The sequence below is a fragment of the Octopus sinensis genome, linkage group LG3, assembly GCF_006345805.1.
Source record: "Octopus sinensis linkage group LG3, ASM634580v1, whole genome shotgun sequence".
In the NCBI taxonomy this organism is placed as follows: domain Eukaryota; kingdom Metazoa; phylum Mollusca; class Cephalopoda; order Octopoda; family Octopodidae; genus Octopus; species Octopus sinensis.
The window spans coordinates 100621620-100645941 of NC_042999.1; the positions used below are offsets into that span (position 1 = coordinate 100621620).

Consider the following 24322-nt stretch of genomic DNA (forward strand, 5'->3'; position numbering starts at 1 on the left):
AAATATAGGTACATTATATAAGTACTAGTTGTGAATATGATATGGAAATCAGAATTGAAAAATTGCCTGAGATCTTTATTGGTGAAGTTCAGAAAATAGTAAGCCCTATAATCTGTGTAAAATATCTACAAATAAAGAGGGGAAAAAAAACTCATGAATAAATCTACTTTAAAAGCTGTAGAAAGGCTTTAGAAGAGCAGAGTATGTATCTGTAACAGGATAATAATGGTAATGATGATAATTTCTGACATAGAAAGAAACAAGGCCACAAATTTTGGAGTAGGGGAGTCAATTAAATTAGTTTTACTAATATTCATGTTTAGAATAGAAAGATGAAAAGCAAAGCCAAACATGGCAAGATTTGAACACAGAACATAGTGATGCAACAAAATCCCACAAGGAACTTACTTTAGACACTATGCCATCTGCCATCCAGTCATTGGTCTAATGTTCAAATCCCACAAGTTGATTTTATTTCCAACCCTTGCATGGATAATACAATGAGTACCAATAGTAAATAACTGTCACTCTACCCAAAATACATCAGTATCAATACTGGCTTTATGACCAAAAAGAGGACAGGAGGGAAAGGTTTAAAAGAATTAATATTCTTTTAAGAAATTTAAGAGAGAATGTCTTTTATATACAGGTTATTTTTAGATTCTACTCCAGCTTTTAGGTTGCTTATTTCAGTTTTAAGTTGTTCATTTGTAAGAGTATCCAAAGGCAAATTCTTCACACTTTTCAGGAAATCTTCAATAATTCGTTCACCTTCCTGTAAAACAAATATAAATAAAAAAATAAGAGGTTGTCAGCTGAATTAAGTACAGGTACAACAGTGATTTTTCTGGAACCCTTCGTTCCAAAACCTTTCCAAGTTACTGATTTTTCTGAACCAGAGGTGGTCACTTTGGTCAGTCAACACACTCTAAACAAATATTGATTTCAAATTTTGGCACAACGCCAGCAATTTCGGGGAAGTGGGTGATCGATTATACTGACCCCAGTGTTCAACTGGTACTTATTTAATTAACCGAAAGAAGATGAAAGGCAAAGTCGACCACAGTGGAATTTGAACTCAGAACATAAAGATGGAGGAAAACAATTCTGCGAGCTCGATGCATTAAATTAAACAAATATTAAATGAAATACAGGTGCCTGTACATTAGGGTAGATTAGTATGGATTATAAGAGGTTCAGAACCAACAGTATCTGAAAATTTGTTGTACCTGTAGTAATTAATAAGGCAATCCTAAAGATACTTGATCAGTCTCCTCAGCTACATTATTATACAGGACTGCACAACACAACTGAGAACCAAACTAGTCCACTGATGAATTATCAGAACCAAACTTTCATTTCCATCCTTCCCACAGAATCTGTTTTGATACTTGGTTAATGTTTAACCCCAGGTCAACTCTAATTAAGCAAACCTGATGAAAAGTGTTTCAGTAGCAATTATTCCATCTTTTTGTACACCATGAACTACGTTATTCAATTTGTCCTTCATATGCAATGGTGGTGTTGGAGGGAGAGATGGATTTATGATAAGTGTTTAAAGACTATAGTATGACAGAGGGACAAGTACAGACGTCTTGCTATAGAGAAGATACATGACTACCCAACATTATATGGAGTGGGTGGAATAATTGAGAAGGACATAGAAGAGGGTGGAATAATTGAGAAGGACATAGAAGACAGTAGTGTATTTATGTAAATATATTATTTTTTCATTATACAGCAAAAAAGTGGTACTCTTTGCACAAAATCCACTGAGTTACTTACACTCCTTAGTCACTACCAGGAATGCAAACAATCAGTGATTAACATTTTAGAAATCTGTAATTGGCCAGTTGGAATCCAATGGCACTATCACCACCATTTTAACGTCCATTCTACATGCTTGCATGGATTGTACAAAGTTTATTGAGGCAGATTTTCTATGGTTGGATACTGTTCCTGCTGCCAACCATTCACCTGTTTCCAAGTAAGGTGACATTTTCTCCATGCCCAGACATGTTCTCACAGAATATTTGAAATGAAAGATACTGCTTGTATGACAGTGACAATCATTTCATAATTACCTTGCAGCAAAACACAAACATACACTCTCACACACACAAACAAAATGGGCTTCTTTCAGTTTCCATCTACCAAATCCACTTGCAAGGCTCAGGTCACCCTGGGTGCTATAAGAGAAGACACTTGCCCAAGATGTTACACAGTGGGACTGAACCTAGAACCATGAAGTTGGGAAGCAAACTTCTAACCACACAACCATGCCTGCACCAATATAACATAAGAAAATTTTGTGTGTGTATGTGTGTGTGTGTGTGAGAGAGAGAGAGAGAGAGAGAGAGATATGACACCAAACTCACCTGTTTCTCAGACTTCCGTTTTTTCACAGCTGGCTCATCATCACCAGCCATGTCAGTACCCTGCAAATCAACACTCTGAAAATCTTCCAGCTCTTTAGCTTTGTTCTTGGCAAACTAAAATAAACAAATACAATTGACATTAATATTTTTCCTTCTTAAAATAACTATACATCAAATTAATTTGTTAAAATATATATATTTTTATTTTTATCTAGTTTCAGCTCACAAGCTGCGGCCATGCTGGGGCACCGCCATTTGGTGTTGCTACATGATTTTACTTCACGAATGCTTTTTAGCAATTGCCATTTGGTGCATGAGAGAGTTCAATGCAGCTGCCCTCATCTGCACCTCCTGCCGTGAAGTTGGTTCATCTGGGACACCTGACAAGAAGAGATCCAGTTTTATTTTAAAGACATCTGCATCCACCCCATGCAGGTTTCTTTAAAAAATCCCAAAAAGAATAGATTTTAAAAATACCACAATTCTTGTCTAATCTACAATGGCAATAATAGCTATAATAGTCTGAGGAATAAATTTGTATTCTATAAAGGTGTTGTTTAGTGGGATTGAACCTGGAACCACATAATTATGAAGCAAACTGCTTAGTCACCACTCTTAGTCAAAAGAATTAAGAGGTTATCAGCAAAAGAGCATGCAGCTGTAAAAAATCCTAACCCACCACCTCAATCTATGCAAGAATGAGAAAAAGGATGCAAAACAGTTTGTGTGTGTAGAGAGGTGGGGTTCTTACCTCTATAACATGTTTTGGAAAATGAGCAAGTTCAGCAACATGTATTCCAAAACTCTGGTCACAAACTCCTAAAATATAAAGAAAGAAGTCGCTGAAATATAATTCTTAACATTTAAAGAACAAACCAAAATTTAACATTTTACAAGCCAACACTAAAAAGTCTATTAGTTTCAGTTTGTGTTTAATTAGAAACTGCCCACACCTTAGATAACAGCTTTCCATATTCAGGATGGTTTTAATTTTTTTACATTTTGACCATGTTTTATCCTGTGTACTTTGCATGAGTTTCTATCATTGTTTAACCTGTTCTACTACTCTGGGGTTGATGTATATGTTTTACATTTGTTTTTTTTTTTGCCTCTGAAGGTGCATGGTTAGAGGTATTCAGCTCACGACCATATGGTTGTAAGTTCGATTCTGGGCAGCACATTTTCAGATTTGAGAACCTTGTATTGTGAAGAGGTCATAGGGAATAAGCTGTCCTTTTGCTTCAAGAAATGGAGAAATATTGAGGAAGAAGTTCACAGCATACCATCTAGCTTAGTACAGATCTATCCAAAACACCAGAGAACACAGCAGATGCAAAGAAACAGATGTGCAAACTCCAAAATTATGATAACTTTAACAAATTTTCCCTTTATGAATTAATTTAAAAATTTTCACTGATATATTATAAGTCATTAATAAAATAAAATTTTCTGGTAGTGTAAATTATAAGGACAAGAATATAGTATTAATATTCTCACAAGATTCAACAGAATCAAAAACAAACCTTTTAAATAAATTGATGAAATACAAAAAGGAAAAACTTTGCTAAGCTTGAAACCTATTTGCTTACCATGTTTAACTTTGTATAAAAGAGTTAGTGTATCATTGCAAGTCAGAGCTGTTACATGCGAGTTAATGACTGTGGAAACTTCATCAGCTAACAATGTTAGTTCATGAAAATGAGTTGCAAAAAGACAAAAGGCTTTGATTTTTGTAGCAATGTATCTGGAAAGAGAATGGAAGATAAAAATCAATTGTTACAAAGAATTGGCTTGAAACACAGCTATTGCATTTAACTTCTTACACTTCTGTATCAATCTTTGATGCAATGGAAATGCTCTTTCAAAAAATCATTATAGGCTTGTATGACTGGGCTACAGGCAACCTTCCTCAAATTACGATGGAATTCTTTGCCAACTGTAATTTCACAGGATCATTTATGCAGTTAAGAGGTTATATGTAAAATATATGTAAAATAAAATCCTACAAACAGCTGGCATTACAAGAGATAACAGAAGATCAAAAAATATCTTACAAAAACAAATTTCTATATCACATCCAGTAATTTTGAAAAATAAGGAAGGATACATTATATAATCTTATACACACTATGTTCGTGGACTAAACAAGAAGAACAGTGCATGATTTTGTGGTATATGCTGAAAGATTCCATTAGCAACAAAGTGAAATTCAAAAACTAAACATAAATGATTTAACTCTTTAACATTCAGATTACTCCATCGAAAGTAATGTTTATTTATTTGCATTATTTTGAATTAATCGTTTATTATCTCGCACCTTTGGGATTTTGATGATGGGATTGCTTACTTCTAGAGAACAAATTCTACAGTTTAAATTGAAATAATCTAAATGTTTGGAAAAGCTTTTTCTTTCAAATTTTAGCAAAACATTAAAAACATAAATTCTCCACTTACTCTGCAATGGCCCAAGCTAAACCAAATCCATCATAGGTTGAGGTACCTCTTCCAAGCTCATCTATTATGATCAAAGAGTTTTCTGATGCTGACTGAAAAATTCAGAAATAAAGACATACATGCCAAAATCAGATATTTACAGACGCAAAAATGTTTCCAACTACATCTCAAAACTGCACTGTTAAATCTGGCGCATGCTTAATTTATGAAACCTCATATATCCTTTGGCAGCATACAGCATCATTTCCAGGAAAGAATAAAAAGAAAAGACTTGAACTCCAACATTAATCACAGCATAAGGAATATAATCCTCAACCATGAAACAAAAACATTGCAAAGTTATTTATAAACTAGCAGAACCTGTGAATATTCCATGGAATTAATTGTAAATCTATTAGGTTATTTCTGAAAACTTTATCCAAAAAACCTGAAAGCCGAGCCTGTGTTGTGTCTGTATGGAAAGATAGTCACTCATTGAAAAGTGAAAGAAATTGGAATACGATTACTTAATGCACTTTATAGACTTAAAATACAACACACATAAAATAAATATCCACTCTTATTTTCCCATTTTTCCCACAGAAAAAAAAACGTACATATGATACAACCTCTAGTCAAATTGCAAATCTGCCATGCAAATAAGCATGAATGCTTCATGGAATTGCACTTATGCACATGCATTAAGTGATAGGTGATATAAAAAACTTAGTCTAATCAAAAAAAAGAAAATATCCTTTTCACAATCCAGTCACCATCATCTCTCTCTTCCCACTCTCTTCCTTTCTTTAACCTCACCATCAGAACATCACCCCTCTACTAAAATTATATTTTTAACTCTTCCTCTACCTTCAACTAACTTTTTTAACCACGTAATAAATATTATGTTCCCCCTACCTCACGCCATGGATGCTTCTCTCTCCTTTTTCTCTAATCACATGAAAGTGTTACCGACGGGCTAAGTAATGCAATGACAAGCAGAATTATAAGATTCACATGTTTATTGAAAATCTTTCACCTTATCCTGTAGAGAGTATAGCTATCTATAAAATACCAATTAAATAACAGAAGATAAACGATATAAAAAAAAAATTTACTCTGAGAATTGATGCAGTCTCCAGCATTTCTGCCATAAATGTAGATACACCTTTTAGTTGACTATCTCCAGCACCAACACGTGCCAAAATACTGTCAACAATGGAAATCTCTGCTTCATCACAAGGCACAAAACAACCAAGCTGAGCTAAAAGTACAATACAGCCAACCTAAAAAGATAAAGAGGATTAAAAATAGAAATAATAATAAAGTTTACTTCAAGATTCAAAAGATAACAGAACTATCCCCAACACAAGATCTTCATTCAATCCTTGCAGTTATATTTGAGCTATTAGTAGCTGAATCTATCAGAAGTATTGGTTAGTAAGGTCACCTGTTTTAAGTATAAGACACTCTACACATGACATAAAATGATGTTTGCAGGACTAACTTCTCATAACTTACGTAATCTTAGGTAACTCATTATGAGTTACATTTTTAGTTATAACACATATACATGACATACAGAAATAGACTGGATATTAAAGACAATCAGATATTTTCAGACAATCACACTGCACTTTATAAGATTCATCACTCCATGTAGGAGCAATAAGTATAGTCTTCAGCTGTGCAGAAACATTGAAAAGGCGGCCAGCTGGCAAAAACGTTAGCACGTCAGGTGAAAAGCTTAGCGGTATTTCGTCTTTATGTTCTGAGTTCAAACTCTGCCTTTCATCCTTTTGGGGTCCATTAAATGAGTACCAGTTACGCACTGGGGTCGATAGAATCCGTTTGTCTGTCCTTGTTTGTCCCCTCTCTGTGTAGCCCCTTGTGGGCAGTAGAGAAATAAGAAAAATTGAAAATCAGGTTTGTGTGTATACTTAGTCATTCCACAGATTAACTACATGTCATAACTCAAAGCTAACTTACAACTACACAATAACAACATGCTTACATAACCAAAACTGGAACTAAAAGACGAAATGTATGTTTGTAATATGGATACAGCAGTCAGATGTGTTATTTTACTGTCCTTTCTAAATACTGATTAACAAATATTTTGGCTTCAAAACAAAAAACAAGATACTTACAGATCTAATATATGTTGATTTTCCTCCCATATTGGGTCCAGTTATAATGTGGAACATCCGTTTCTCTAAAATGATAAAGAATAAATGTGGTTAGGTTAGGTAAACCCTATATATTTTTTTTTCTCTCTTACTTTAAAAAATTAGTCTCTACATCCTCTAACAACAACATACCTGTCTAAATTTTTTTTCTCATTATTTTCGATCAAATTTTGATAATGCAAAGTAGCCTGTTAATTCTGCTAATATCCTTACTGATAATGTTTAAAAACATGTCCATGTAATATTGCTGTGAAGAATTGTGATTTTGCGGAGTTGCATAAGATTATGTGTGCTATGAGAAGAAAGCCATCTTGCAAATGATGATTTATGTTATGTCAGAAGTGTAGAATACTGAACTAGAAACAGGTTACCTTAACAACCGATACCTCAGATATATTCAACTCAAAAGATGATTAAATTATCAACATCTTTTGGTGCTTCGATATTTAGCTCTCTGATCAAGAGTCTTTTTACCTATGCTACACTGAAATAAGGCCCAACAAAGTCTTAGAATTGCACAATCTTTCTTAAAATTAAAGTACGACTAGAAGCATATAAATGTACTTTTTAAAAAAAAAAAGAATTAAATTACATCATATAATCTATATCTTGGTGCATAAAAGGTACAATAAACATAATATTCTCTGAGCTGTATCTACCTCTAAACAATAACTGATATAACAGAGAAATTCATCAGTCACAAGGTAAATTGGCAACTAGCAGCTATAGATTGCATAAACATATATGTAAAGCAAACTAATTCAACAAAAATAAAGAATTTTTACCTGACACAGCACAGTGCCAGAACACATGATTGAGAGTCTACTGATCAAGATAGCTCCCCTTCTAAAGACAAATGTCAAGGTTTGCATAAATAAACAATTGCCTTAGTAGATGCACCTGTAAAGACTTACCTTTTTCAAATTCAATATCATTGGGAATGAAAGAAACATCATCCTGCATTTCCAAACATGGATGTCTTGCCTCCTTCAGTCGAATAATTCCAGATCCTAAAAGGAAAACAGAAACATATCAAGTTATATCCTGGAAAATTATTCAACCTAATTTCAAAATAATCCTCAATAATGGTGCCACATAAAAAGTACAGTGAAGTGGTTGACATTAGGAAGGGCATCCAGCAGTAGAAACCATGCCAAAACAAGACAAACTGGAGCCTGGGAAACTCTCCTGCTGTCCACCTCCTGTCAAACTCATACCAGCATAGAAAACAGGTATTAAATGATGATGGTGATGGTGAATGGTTTCTAACTTAGACAATGCTTGTTGTTCAGGGATTCCAATGAATCAACCTCCATTCAGTTAACTACTGGTACTATTTTATTGACTTCTAGAAGGGTAACAGGTAAAACCTTTTGTCCTGATTCTCTGACAATTCTACCAACTCACCGCCTTACAATTTCTATAACATTATTACACAATGCTACCTAAATATGGTTTCAACACAGTCTATACTTCTTGAGCTATTTTGACTTTCTTATCTTGATTTCACAACAATCTTCATTCTGTAATTGCATTTTTAGATTTTCTTGTCTACATTAAATTTTTTTCAAAATAGTAGTTTGAGAAGGAAGAAACAATCTAGCTATTTATACTGTCCCCAAACATTTTAAAAACTGAAATTGTTTATGGAAACCTTTATACAATGATTGTTTTATACAAATGCAAATTTATACATTGTTTTACCTGCTGGAAAAATTAGCCAAATAACCCACAAATTATGTCTTAAAATGAGCACTTTGGAATAGTTACAGCAAGAACACCCTTGATCATAGATCTGCTTTAATGTCTGATCTAGAGCTAAGCAATAACATGAAAAAACATTCTAATGCAAGTGGTAAAATCAAACTTTAATTCACATCAGAAAAGTATTCTACTAAGTTATTCAACCTGCTTGAAATAACAGTCAAATCTCCTGTCAAATGGCACCATCTTAAAAACAATATATTGAACCATGTACTCCATAATAAATAAAAAGATGGTTATCCCTGGAACATGTTTCATTGTAAGTTTGCACAATCAATGTTGATCCAGGACTAAGAAATGTAAACAACTGAACAATTGAACCTCTATGTGGTCGTTCAATCTGTTAAAAATAGCAGTCAAATCACCCTAAAACCAGACTCTAACATCTTAAAGAGAAGTTGGGACTCATCTAAGGAACACATTTGATCACATTTTACTTTATTAAAACTGACTTGGGTAAAAAAAAAAACAACATAAACAAGGTTAAAACTTACCTTTCTCCAAAAGTTTAGGACGTACATAAGGTATTGGTGCATTAGCAGATACATGGGCAAAACAAACCATAACATCCAGTTGTGCAAGAATATCATTCATCTGCATCATAGGTTCAACATAACCAGCTTGAAAATAGAAAAAAATGAGATTTAGAGTGCAATATAATCTTACACCATTTGGAAAGCTTAACAAAAACAACACCAGATTTCAACTAATATAATGACTTCAAGATTTTAATAATGAAAGGAATAGAAAATGTCAGTGATTATGTGAACCATAAACCATTAACTTATGATTTTTTTCATGATTCTATTTGTAATGAATTTAACTGAATTACAGAATTTAATACTATGTTTCTATTAAATTAGAAAAACAATTATGAAGGACTTTTTGTAAAATAACCAACTTTTTCATTAAATGGTATATTAAGACGTTTAAAAGATTTTTTTTTATTTATAAAACTAAGATTGCTTGTTCTAAAGTGTTTATATTTAAATTAAAATTACTTTGTATCATTAAAGTAGAGGTGGTTTCAATCAGATATGTATCAAAAGAGAGTTAATTAGCATGTTTTTATTTTTCCAATAAGAAATGTATTGGACAAAGTAAGAAACACTTGATATAACAAGAATTCGAGGAGACTCAAGGTAGCCTGCATTTAAAAGAATTGATGTTGTAGATAGCAGTGAGATTTTTTGGTGACATCAGGAAAGAAAAATTTGGAGTCAAGCCTCACTTCTGTTTCTCAAAAGGAAATATATAACATTTCCCTAAACATGATAAAATTTCCTCTTATTAATAATTTTACTTTAACCTATCTAAGGAAAAAAAAAAAACCACATTATTTTGGAAGATCTTTATAATAAATTACCAGCAATATCAATGATTCCAGCAACAACAGTTTTCTGTTGTTCAGCATAATCTTGTCTCAGTTGTACAAACTCTTCATTCAACTGCCGCAAACCAGTGTTGTGAAACCTCACACCATTTTTATTGGTGTCAATGGTAAGATAGGTTTTGTTATTTCGGATTAGTTTCTCCTCCTGTAAATAAAAAATTTTGTTCAGTCATCATCATCATTTAATGTCCACTTTCCATGTTTGAAAATAATAGGAAATGAAATATAAAATGAGCAAACAGACTGAATAAAAAGCCTAATATTATCTAAAAGATTATAAATACTTATAACCTTTGGATAATGTCAAGTCAATTAGTAAGACATATTTTGCTTTCTTTCTGTTGTATTGAGGATTCTTTTCTACAAAGAGAAGCAGCTTTATATTTCATAAAGACCACTTCAAAAATTTTTCAGATGAACAAGTAACTAAATTTTGGGGTTATACAAACTGACAAGACTTTTTTTGCCTTAACCCTTTCGATACCAACCCAGCTGAAACCAGCTCTGGTTCTGTAGTACAAATGTCTTGTTTTCTAAAGTTTTGAATTAAAATCTTCCACCAAACCTTAGTCACAGTTTATGTTCCTAACACTAGCTTAATGACAACTATGTTATTTTGCTAAATTTTTTGTTATATTTAAAGTAATTGAAAGAAACACAGAGCATCTCAAAATAAATACAGTAATGAAAGGGTTAATACATAACAACATTTGTACACAATTTACCAATTAACTTGTATTAATCATGTGTCTGCTGTATCAGGGCTGACATAAGGGTGAACAATAAGAACACCGACAGCACCACATAAAATAAAAAATAGTATTATATAAAGAAATATCTGCATACAGAATTATCTAAGCCCTACCCACAGCAATCAAAGAAAAAATAAGAAACAAAATCAATGCCTTGCCATCAGAATAAAAACCCCTCACCTTTCGAGTGACTCGGAAAAAATAACCTAACTGACTGTTTGATTCGAGCTTCAGTGTTTTCTGAGGTTCAACTCCCAGGTCCCTTGCCACCTGTAAAGATAAAATAATTTAATTAACAATACAGCAATAATAATACTTTCTTCACTGAGCACATTACAAAACATGTAGGAGTATACATATATGTATAGGACGTATGATGAAGAATTATTTAATATCGTGTTTGCTTCTATCAGAACCGTTTACCTTTAAAGTGGAAAAACAAAAACTGATGTATACGACAGGTATCATCATTATCATCACATGTAAAAGATATTTCTGTTTACTTTCTCTGTTCATTCACATAAGCTGTAGAATAGAAATTGTTGTGCGTGCATGCACACACAAACACGGAAATTTTCCAGGCATTTAGCTGTTATTTTTAACAGTTCATTTTCAGTTTTAGACAACAGGCTGGGGTAATGAAGGGGTGCATGAATCAATTTCAGAGTTCTTCAAAGAAAATTTGAGATCAAAATTTTTTTTTCCCATATTCTTAATCTCTGTATTTTACCACATAATTTGAAAAAAGAAAAGTTAAAAATTAAAAAATCTTATTTAGTAGGGAGATTTAAAATTTTGAAAACACAGTTTTTGGTTTTTGCATATTCGGAATCTCCATCAAAACAGGAATCCGATGGGGTAAAAAAAAAAAAAAAACCCAGAAGGTTCGTATAGGGAGGGGAGAACCCCCCTCCATATGGACAAGGGCCAAAATCCCCCCCCCTCCAGAACCTTCCCCAAGTAATGAAAAACCTTCATGCCAAATTTGGTACACATTGACCCAGCAGTTTGGCCACGCATAGAGGAGACACACATTCACAAACAGCGAATTTTATATATATACTAGCAGAATTGCCCGGTGTTGCTCGGGGCTGAATTGCTTGAAAGTACTGTTAATGATTGCACTGAATTATGATGATTATTCAGGCAAATATTGATATAAGCTTACGGTGGGAGATAAGGACTTAACGATCAAACATGTGCCATTGCATTGTTTTGGGGGAACCAAATTTCTGATGAGCATTATAGGGGCACCAACTTTAAGTTTGAGTGGTGGTAGTCCGGGGTGCTCAAAGGAATTGAGTACCTCTATTGGATAGTTGATGACATCCTCTGGGTCAGGAGTTGTATCGATAGACTGATATACATAGACTTCCCCAGGAATGAGTTTTAGCATTTCATCATTAATATGGTGAACAGTTTTATTCCTCGGGGCCAGTATAGCCTTTTTGCCAATCCAATCCATATTCTGATAATTAGCTTGTAGATCTGGGAACACTGCATCTCTGAGATCAGAAGGCGTCTTAACAATGGTACAAATGGAATCAATGGCAATATTACCATTTTCATCCCCTGGTATTTTGCCTTCGCCAAGTGCAAGGAGGGTGTGAGGAAATGCTGCTGATGTGATATTACGTCGCATATGAGCACGCATATTGGTGTGAAGTTTGAGAGTTACTTCCCTTTATTTAAAAAATATGCATTAAAATGGAAAAAAATGATGGTAAATTATTTGTAAAATCATAGACTCATCGTAGACGCGCACTAATACCCAGAAGGGCTCGATATGAATCACGACTATAAGATACCCGGTTTTAGTTAAACTGCATCGCAAAATGTGGGAGTAGTTAGGAATCTAAATCGGAGTAGACAGACACACAACCTTTCTTTTATATATAAATATTTTCGTCCTAAAAAACTTTGTATGGATTGAATGGTTACCTCTATGGAAATATATACACGCACATTATACATACATGTGTGTATAGATGAATATATAAATACATTTAAATATCTATATACACTTTTGGGCGATCTTTCTGTTTCTTAGAGATAACTTTAGATCTTATTTTCGTCCTAAAAAACTTTGTATGGAGTGAATGGTTACCTCTATGGAAATATATACACACACGTTATACATACATGTGTGCATAGATGAATATATAAATACATTTATATATCTATATACACTTTTGGGCGATCTTTGTGCTACTTAGAGATAACTTTAGATCTTATTTTCGTCCTAAAAAACTTTGTGCGGAGTGAATGGTTACGTGTATGGAAATATATACACACACATTATACATACATCTGTGTATAGATGAATATATAAATACATTTAAATATCTATATACACTTTTGGGTGATCTTTCTGCTACTTGTATATACTTTAGATCTTATATTCATCCTAAAAAACTTTGTATGGAGTGAAAGGTTACCTCTATGGAAATATATACACACACATTATACATACATCTGTGTATAGATGAATATATAAATACATTTAAATATCTATATACACTTTTGGGCGATCTTTCTGCTACTTGGGTATAGGTCTTATATTCGTCCTAAAAAACTTTCCTGTCACTCATGCACACACATACACACACGCACGCTAGCTTACAATTTTATTTATATATTTGCGTGTCTATGTGTGTAAAGAGGAAGTGGCAGAGTGAAAGAGTCACTCACTACAAAAAGTGAATTACTTTCACTTTATTCATTGCACACTGTGTGTGTGCGTGTGCGTGTGGTGTAGGCCACACTAAGAAAAGCATTTGACTTATACACCACAATGTGAGTTTTCTCTAAATTTTGCTTAATTGGGGTTGAAATTTTAAAAACTGGACCTGGCACGACCCGATGCATTCTACTCTTAAAAATGCTAGGTAAATTGTAATTGAAGAAATCCTATATTGTAGACTTCTATAAGATACAAAGGGAAGCAGATAAAATCTGCCTTTTATAATAAGAGATACACAAACACACACAATTTCTGTTTTTGGAAAATAAATTTAGGGATGTTATTCAGAGTACTTGTTTCCATCATAGTAGTGAGTGGATCTTCCGGCTATTTCTTAGGTAACCACTTAGCAATATGTGGGAATATTTCCAAAAATATGTAAACAAAGAACATAAGTTTCTGATTTAGGCACAAGACCACCAAACTTGAGTGGGGTTTTACATGTTAGCATCAACTCCAGCACTTGAAAGGTACTTTATTTTATCAATCCCAAAAGGATGAAAGGCAAAGTTGAACTCAATGAGGTAGAGTGAGATGACAATGATTTTGGTAAGAAATTTGGGGGAAGGAGTATAGTTAAGCAAGTTGACTCCAGGGCTTAGCTGGTAACTATTTTATTGATCCAGTAAGGATGATAAAAGCAAAGTCTACCTTCAATTCAGTTCTGATTTGAACTCAGAACATAAATACCACTTTACCTTCTACCAATCCATCACCCGAGCAATAATAATAATTACTTTTTATATTGGCTACAAGGTACCAGGTCATTGAAGACAATATAAATAAGCAATGACAGCAATAACATTGTGGATCAAACTAGTGACTTAACTTCCACTTGCTCAAGGAAAAGAAGGAATAGATGAGATACGTCATAAAAGACAATGCCTCCTGTTGGCCAAATGAATTATCTGTTGCTGCTATTGCTTTCGTGGGGGTAAGCAGTCATGAGACAACTTAGGCTCGCAAACTTTGCTGATGGAAGTATTTGAGTTAATATGGGATAATGGTTTAATAAGATAACAGCCACTATGCTCTACCTCCCTCAGGCCACTGAGAATTCATGTCAGGACTGACTCAACAAGACACCATCCCAAAGCATAAGTAACCTCTTCTTCCTCTATGGCAAACAATAGCTCACAAACTTCACTATGAATAATTTTTATAGAAGCAGACCAGAAACTAGTTACCTTGGATGCTGTAGATTTTAACCATTCAGTGTTATATATCTGCAGAGTACCATGAGCAACAGGTCGTGAATAATTGACACCTTTAAGGTGAACTGTGACTCAGGTTATTAACTATTTAAAAAAACTACTGATGTCAAAGACACACGAGTTGTTGTTACTAAGCCTCTATAAATTAAATACTAAAAATGTTGAAGATGAAAAGAATAAAGTAATTACCTTATTTAACTGGGACTTAATATCAGCCTCAACTTCATCAAGTTTTTCTCGTAGAGCTGTGACAAAACAAATAATTTCATAGAGTGGGAAAAAAAGCATTAAACAGCTATGACAAAATTTAAATTGTGAATAAAAGCTACATAGATAGAGACACAAACAGGTAAGTTTTATTTTCAACCAAATGGTTTTGGTTTCATGCACACAGAATGACACTGAGCAAGTGTCTTCTACATTACTACTCAATGAATGCACATCATTAGAAGGCATGATGCAGTGGGATTAGCAGAGATAAAATCTCTTCACAGACTTCTTCTTATGGATCACTGCAGCACCAATGCTCAGCTCAGACAATTCCACAGCATCATGCCTCCTAGTGACATGTATACATTCAGTATGATACACAGCTAGTGATTTTAATTTAATGCTGATTCAAAGTAACCAGCTATCTAGTGCGAGCAGATATGGTTTGATAACGTCCACCATGATTCTGACAATTGTTTCATTTCCCTATGTAGTCAAATGCAAATGTAGACACCTTTTTGCCCCAACCCTCATATTAGGCTTAGTAACAGCTTGAAGAAGAAAGTACATGAAATAAGTGCCTTGCCCAAGAATTGAACTCATGCCGTTATAACTATGAAACACCTTATCCACGAGGTACACATATGAAGTACCTTTCTTATATATCTTTGAGTGTGTGTAATTATTTAGCCTTCCATTGTCTAAGCGGGTACTGCATAAAACATCACCATCTATACAATATTGTCTTTGTTTACAATCTGTCATGTAAAAATATTCAGCCACTGAGTTGTTTGTTATTCAAAAGATTTGAAGAAATAATACCTAACTTGGAAACAAGTGAGGCTGGCAATAGGAAGAGAATCTAGCCATAGAAAAACTGCCTCAATAAATTTCATCTGATCTATGCCAGTATAGAAGTGATGTGTGTGTGCACGTGAAGCAAAAGGAAAAGAAATCTTCACTAAATAAAACTCACATGTTAGAACATCATCAAATTCAGGTTTAATTAGAAATTCATGATTTTCTACTTGTTCCATATCCAATGTACTTTCAATCATCTCTTCAAATTTAATGAAATCCAACAGTAATTCCTGCAGAAAAGAGTAAATAAAAATATTCAATAACTATTAACTCTAAATATTCACAAAATGCTTAGAAGTTCATTCTTTTACTCTATCACAAGTTTCAGTTGTTGGACTGCAACCATGCTGGAACACTATCTTAACATTTTTGTTATTATATCAAATCCAGTACTTATTTTAGTCTCATTATTTTTTACATTGAGTAGATAAGTTAGCTTTTTGACAGAAGGAATGTAATACACCTGTTTATATACATACATATATAACAAGCTTCTATGGTCTCAATTTGCAAAATTCCATTCACAAGACATAGGTCAACACAAGTATTTCAGTGAGATCAAACTTGGAACTACTACTATGTGATAAAGCAAACTCCTTTATCACACAGTAATATGAAAATTAAATTTGTTACATGGAATGTTGTCAAGTATCCCACTTATTAATGTCTTGCAGAAAGAACATTAGTAAATACTTTCAAATGAGCATCCACTTGGAGTTTTCCAAATCTGATGCAGGCATTATTGAGTTTCTGTGACTATCAATTTTTCCATTTTAAAGAGATTAGCATAAAGCAAAGGCATAATTCCATTGTAAGCTTTTGCTTTTCCTCCAACAGTTGATTTTGGGATGGATAATTTACCCTCAACTGTGTTTCAGAGTCCAACAGTAATCTGCCATCATGACTGCATCCCAGCATCCCTGATACCTAGTCTCCATCTCTTTTATGTCCTGATGGAATCTCTCCCCTTGCTTGTTGCTCATTGATCCCAGATTCTCATGAAACCGATCCACACGCGAATATAAGTAATGCATTTTAACGCTCCAGTTGCATCCGAGATTCTTGAAAGCAGTCAGCATATTAGTAACAAGTTCTGCATAGTTCTTTGCCTTGTTGCCAAGAAAGTTCTTCACAACCAGAACAAAAGCCTTCCAAGCTTCCAGTTCCACTTCGTTCACTGAGTTTTCAAACTCAGGCTCTCTGATGAGCTGACAAATTTGAGGGCCGTCAAAGATGCAGTTTTCCACTTTTCAATGGTCAATTCTGGAAAAGCCTGGCACAAGTAAGTGAAGCAGTCACCATCCTTGTCCAGAGCTTTGGGGAACTGCTTGATGTACAGTGGTGGGAAGAATATTCCATCTCTGTCCATCAGAGGGTTGATTATGAGGTTCTTAGCTCTGCAAGGCACCAAAGGCCTCCCTCAAAGGCCAGTCCTTCTTGTAATGCTGAGCAGTGACCCTACTATCCCACATGCAAAGAAAGTATGGGTACTTGGTGAGCCCAGACTGTTGTCCCAACAAAAATTTTCACCATCTTCAGGTTAACACAAATAAACCACTGATGCTGATCATAGTAAATTTTCTCCAGCACATACTTCACCACTTTATACTTTTCCTTCAGTGTAGTCAAGTGAGCTAGGGGTAACAAAGCAAATTGGTTGCTGTTTTGCAGCAGAACATATTTCAGTAATCACTTGCTGCTATCAATGAAAAGTCTCCAATCTTTGGGTTCGTACTGTGCTTGTGCAGAAGATGAGCAATATCTGTACAGTACACCTAGTGCTTCTCTTCAGAGAAAAAAATGGAGATACTCTTGATGCCTGTTGTGGTAGAAGGTGATGCAAGCACTGTCAGAGAGGAGGTTTTTTTCCTTCAATCTGAATGCCAAAAGTTCAGCAGAGGACTTTGACAATCCGAGATTGCAAACTACATCATTTAGCTGCCATTTGGAAAAAGGATGTGGAGCCTCATTGTCAAGAACTACTTCGTCTTCTTCATCTTCTTGAACACTGGAGGATTCTTTGTCACTAGTGTCAGGATGTTCTCCGAAGACAGGTACTGGAATTTCATCACAGTGAGCTACAGGTTGATGTGCTGATTGAATTGAAAATCAGGATACTTGAGGCTGCTCTGGTTCTTTCTGTTGATCCCAGTCACATCAATAGCGCTGAAATAGCAGTCAGTGCCATGGTTTGTTGGCTCCCTCCAAACCATGGGGATTCCAAACTTCAGACAACTTTTCTTGCCCTTGGTCCACTGACGCAGATTCTCAGTGCATGCTTTGCATACCATGTGTGGCACACAAGCTTTATCCTGGTCACCAGGTTTAATACCAAAATAAACATGGTAAGCATGTTTTACGAAACTTGTGACTGGATTCTTGTTAGGAACAATGGTGTATTCACTGCAGATGTAGTAGAATACATTGCAATTACATTTGCAAGATCTTCTGGTCGAAGCCATTTTATTCACCTTTAAAATAAAAATACCAATTAGGCATAAATAGATGCATGCAAACTCTTCTGAGAGTCCTAAATAAATTATTGCTGAGAGAAAAAAATGCTTTGATTCTGGGTCTGTTTGAAAAGGTTGACTCATGCTAAACAACATTAAGAAACTAGAAAACCTTAAATAGGATCTCTATGTGAATTCAATAACAAGGAAATAAAAAATAAAATTTCTATGGGAGAGCTAACCTTGATTGGATTACTGAAGACCTGCATCACAAGATTTTTATGAGGACCATCATCCTTCTCCAGAGTTTCCACAAGATATGGCAACTTACTCAAGGAATGGTACACACGGTAGCAATCCTGAAAATAAATAAAGATAAATAAAATAACATGCTTTTCTTTCAGGAGAATTTAACTTAGTTTGATTCAGTTAAGTTAACTTCATTTATTTAAGGAGAGTCTATTAATTTTAATTTTATTTGTTCACTTGTTCTTTAGTGTCATTTATCATTTACCTTTAACATTTCTATTCATATCCAGTGTTATTAAATAACCAAACCATATCACACTTTTGTTCAGAAACAATCACAAAAGGTTTTGTTCCTGTTGTCTTCTATTTCCTGATAATAGAAGCACAACAGCTACAAGTTTAAGGGGTTAGACTTTGAGTTAAAACTTTACTGATACTAAAAGTGCAAAATACCACTCAGCAACAGCCATTGTTTAATTTAGTTTTAATGACTGATTAAAAATAGGTTTTATCTCTACTTGATGGTTAAATGGCCAGAAACAGGAAGAGCATTATAAGCCAGTGAAAAAAAATTAAGGTATTTTGTGCACCAAAATGCTAATATCCAAATTTGTAGAAACATTTAACCCATTCTAGCATGAAAAAAAAAGTACAAGAGAGATAAAATGGCTCTAAATATTCACCCATAAAAACAGGATTTACATAAATCGAACACTTTTAAATTGCAATTTATTTATGCTAATTGCAACAAACAGCAAATGAAATCATTTTGATGCTGAAGCACAAGATTTGTATCAATTTTATTCCCTTTATACCCTTAGTTATAAAAATAATGATAAATTAGCCAAAGATCTAAGGAATATATATACATTCTGTGCCGGTGGCACATAAAAAGCACCATCCGAACGTTGCCAGCGCCGCCTTGGCCGGCTTCTGTGCCGCTGGCACATTAAAAGCTCCAACCGATCGTGGCCGATGCCGGAACCCCCCCCCCTGGCACCTGTGCAGGTGGCACGTAAAAAGCACCCACTACACTCACGGAGTAGTTGGCGTTAGGAAGGGCATCCAGCCGTAGAAACTCTGCCAGATCAGACTGGAGCAGCCCCTGGCTTCCCAGACCCCGGTTGAACCGTCCAACCCGTGCTAGCGAGGAAAACGGACGTTAAACGATGATGATGATGATGATAAAGTGAATAACAATAACCAAAGAAAAAAAAAGAGAAAAAACAATCAGAATGTCCACTAAACAACACTCAAATATCTACCTGAAGATTAGCCTTTTTACGATAAAATTTTTTGGATAAACGCTGGTAATCCGGAATCTTCTTTAACTGGTCTTCATGGAGTGACTGACGTAACTCGGTGTTGTTGACAAATGCTTCTACCATGTTAAGCCTCTCTTCTATAAACCAAAATTCCAAGATGATCATTAGCTGGTTATAAGACATGCTATTAAAAATACATTGAAAAATTAGATTCCTCTTGTAGCAAGTAACTGAGATTCACTTAATTGATATAGATATTGAGATACCGTCTGTACTTTGCAAAGAAGTAGCAAATCATCTTTTATGATAAATGCATTTAATTCTAAATTATTATATGTTCTCCAAGTAGGTTTATGTTAATTTTAATTACATCTTCCAAAATAAAACATCAACATAAACAAGAAGTAGTGAAACCTATTTGTGCTATCCAGTCAGCAATTCCATTAGCAGATTTGTTTCTGTGTAAGAAACTGTGATATTTAATTTTGGGTTTCTGTTCTTCAAATGCACCATACTATGGAGGACTTCCTCCCTATGAAGCTGGTACTTAGTAGGCAAGTGGCAGTAATATATATGACCTAATGTAAGTAAAACCATACTTTACCCTCACGTTTCACAATGGCTGTGACATTAAGGGTTAGGCCACTGACCAAATAATTATAATTTTAAACTTTACTACTTACAACAACCTCTGTAAACAAGACACATAACTGATTTTTCTGTTGCACACTGCAGAACACAGGTCATTTACAACTTTAAAATATTGTAGTTATAAAAAAACAAAAAAACACCTTTTTAAAAGCAAGGTTATATATTTTTATCATTATTGCAAGATGAAACTCTTTAGAGACAAGTAAACTGACCTGAATACACACAAAAAGAACTTCTCATTGCCAACAGATCAATTTAACTGTTTTATAAGGATTAGTAAAAAAAATTGAATAGAATCCTCAAGTTTCTTTAAATTCAATTTTAACAAATACCCAACGATAACTTCTCTTAATATAATACATTAATTACCATATAGTTTCTCCACACAACCAAATTTAAGCCCAGAATGCACATAGTAGCTTAGAACAAGAACATGCTGTTCCATGTGCATTCACTTATGACAGACTGTTGGAACCACTACATTATAATTTAAGAAGAGCTGACTGAACCTTAACACAATAGCGTCTTACCTATTTTGTTGATGTCTACCAAAGGTTGTTTAATCCACTGACTTAGGAGCCGTTGACCTGGTGCTGTACGACACTTGTTTAATAATCCCAAAATACTCTGATTCTTGTTTCCACCTGCAAACAATCAGAAAGTTAATCAGTGCTCTGAGAACAGTAGTGCAGAAGATAGAAGGAATTAAAAGTAATGTTTTGAAATTCAGTCTTAAAAATTACAATTATATTCATGATGTTAATTTCAAATACAATTTCTTCTCAAGTAACAAATCAGCCAAGCTTGTCAAAGGTTATTTTGTTATTCAGAAACAGAATATACATTAGAAGGCAATTTTCCTTAAAAAATCCAGGTGATGTGTTTTCTTTCTTAATTAAGATCATAAGTAGCAGAGATCGAAGTAATATATTCCTGCTATTGGTCAATCAAACATCACAATTAAAACTTTTGAGCAATCTCAATTCCATTGAATTTTTAATTTCTGACAATCAAATCACTGAAATAAAGACTATTTTAATAACAGTGTCTGACACCAAAAACAACACATTTAATGTTTCCTGCATAAAAATATCCTTGCCATAACTATATATAAGAGGTCTGATCAATAAGTATCCGGACTGTTGCCATAGTAATGAAGCCAAAGCATGCAGAGTAAAGCTACTTGGCAAAAATTGACCTTGACCTCTGCTGTACACGCGCACTAAGTTTTGGATGTCGGGGCAGAAACCCACGCTGGCATCTCCTCAGTTATCAGGCCATCAAAAATATGCTATGAAAATGACCGTTAAAACAAAGGGAAATTACTGTGTGATTGACCATTATTAAGACAAAAGAGCTATAAGAATGACCACTAAGTAAGGGGAAGGAGTAAAAATGTTCATAGTAATCGCGTAAGCGCGCCCACACAACCCGCGTACATGTGCCTATATGTATATACTTATCCACCCTCACCCACACATTTGCCAAAAAAATATATACATATCCACATACTGGATGAGTACATACAAACCCTTCGCACTGATGCAAACGATAAGAACTAATGTATCTCTTATTATAAAAGGCAGATTTTATCTGCGTCCCTTTGTCTCTTATAGAAATTTACAATATAGGATTTCTTCAATTACAATTTACCTAGCATTTTTAAGAGTAGAATGCATCGGGTCGTGCCAGGTCCGGTTTTTAAAATTTCAACCCCAATTAAGCAAAATTTAGAGAAAACTCACATTGTGGTGTGTAAGTGAAGTGCTTTGCTTAGTGTGGGCTACAGCACACACACACAAACGGAGCGAACTGCTTCACTGACGCTATCACCCTAATTTCTCCTCCTTTCTCTTTGCAAGTGTGCAACGATTAAAGTGAAAGTAATTCACTTTTTGTAGTGAGTGACTGAGAGAGAAAAGAGAGAGAGAGAGGCTATGTATGTATGGCTTCAGTGACACACACACAAAAACACATACCTATGTACACCTAAAGCACGCACACACACACACAAGCGGAGCGCGAACTTCAAAAGAACTTCACGCGCTATCTATCTGGTTTGCCATTCCTCACACACACGCAGCCACATACATATATGACAGTGACAACACAAACGTTTCAAACAACTACATACACACATACAGACACGTGTGTGTTTGTTATTTGTAAAAAAGGCGCCAAACACAACTCGCTTCTCATTCGAACACATTTGCAAAAGCACACCGACGGTCGAATTGCCATAACAATACAGAAAAGGTAAATTGGTTTTTAATTTACTTTCTGTCGTTAAATTTTGGTAGTATTAATTGGCGAGCGTACTTTTAACAGGAATCATGAGAATTGTCTTATCAATATATTTTTCAAAAACCAAATGTTTTCAGACATCTAAATTTATGAGATTTACTTATAATCCATTTTTGAATAGTGACCTTTTCTTCGTGGCCGTCTGCCAGACTTGTCTGGCACCTGTGTCAGTGGCACATAAAATCACCCACTACACTCTTGGAGTGGTTGGCGTTAGGAAGGGCATCCAGCTGTAGAAACACTGCCAGATCTGACTGGCCTGGTGCAGCCTTCGGGCTTGCCAGACCCCAGTTGAACCGTCCAACCCATGCTAGCATGGAAAGCGGACGTTAAACGATGATGATGATGACTTCTGTTGTCAATTGTTGACAGAAAGAAATTGTAAGCTAATAAGGTGTGTACGTATGTATTATGTGTGTATGTGTGTATGTATGTATGTGTGTATCTATGTATGTATGTATGGATGTGTGTATATATTTGTGTATGTATGTATGTGTGTATGTATGTACATATGTATGAATGTATGTGTGAATGTATGTATTTGTGTGTATGTATGTATGTGTGTATGTATGCATGTGTATGTATGCACTTTATGTATGTATGTATGTGTGTATAAATACATACATACACACATACATAAGGTGTGTGTGTGTGTGTGTAGGAAGTGAAGGATAAAAATATTGCAAGAAGTGGACAGATGTACATATATATATCCGTACATACATGTGTGTGTGTGTCTATGTATGTGTATTAATGTGTGTGTGTTATCTCTATATAAAGCTGAAGTTGTCTGTGTGCGTCACGTTTGGTAACCTTCAACTAACACTATCTCCTCCAAGACCCTGCGGCGCAAGTTGACCAAAATTGAGAGTATGATAGAAGAAGGGTTGCTCTTCCTTCCGTAGAACATAAAATTCAAATCGGACCATGTTAACACCAAAAATTATTTACATCAAAAAGCTGCTTTTTTCTATGAAAATCCCCATTTTTTACGATTTTTTCACTGGTGTCGCCACTTTTTGGTGTATTTCGACCAGAAAAATTTTCACAAAATTTTTACTTTTCAAAATTACAATTCCAGCAGGTCGAAACAAACCCGAGCAACGCTGGGCGATACTGCTAGTTTAAGATAAATAGGATATATCTTTGGATTATCTACCCTGAACAACACAATTTCAAAAAGACATATTTCTTGAGTCAAATTAAGAGAAATATAGTTGATTTAATTTAATCACCTTCATAAGGATTAGGTTGAATGTTCAAAGCTTTCACTGCAGCTGCATCCAACTTCAAATACTGCTTCAGATCGAATGTAGACAATTTGAATTGGCCAAAGTAGCCCTCATCAGAAAGTAACTAAAATATAATAAAGAAACACCTTAAATATGCACAACTATAGGCAACATATTTACCAAGCATACACAAACAGTATGATAAAGTGAATGCAGAATAAGATTTCAGAATAA

General features: G+C 34.6%; 1 protein-coding gene across 1 annotated transcript in view; it reads right to left on the bottom strand.

Moving 5' to 3' along the window:
* Positions 1-539: 539 nt before the first annotated feature.
* Positions 540-24322, bottom strand: part of LOC115209288 (DNA mismatch repair protein Msh2) — a 32549-nt gene continuing 8766 nt past the window's right edge. Inside the window, exons 11-27 of the mRNA XM_029777617.2 lie at positions 24092-24212; positions 21083-21196; positions 19902-20038; positions 18630-18746; positions 16050-16164; positions 15053-15108; positions 11087-11176; positions 10128-10299; positions 9256-9381; positions 7912-8007; positions 6959-7023; positions 5927-6094; positions 4833-4924; positions 3968-4122; positions 3130-3197; positions 2379-2492; positions 540-775 (exon numbers count right to left, since the gene is read on the bottom strand). Coding sequence (XP_029633477.1) covers positions 623-775; positions 2379-2492; positions 3130-3197; positions 3968-4122; positions 4833-4924; positions 5927-6094; positions 6959-7023; positions 7912-8007; positions 9256-9381; positions 10128-10299; positions 11087-11176; positions 15053-15108; positions 16050-16164; positions 18630-18746; positions 19902-20038; positions 21083-21196; positions 24092-24212 — 1959 coding nt within the window. The 3' untranslated portion in view covers positions 540-622. The remainder of the gene's footprint in view (positions 776-2378; positions 2493-3129; positions 3198-3967; positions 4123-4832; positions 4925-5926; positions 6095-6958; positions 7024-7911; positions 8008-9255; positions 9382-10127; positions 10300-11086; positions 11177-15052; positions 15109-16049; positions 16165-18629; positions 18747-19901; positions 20039-21082; positions 21197-24091; positions 24213-24322) is intronic.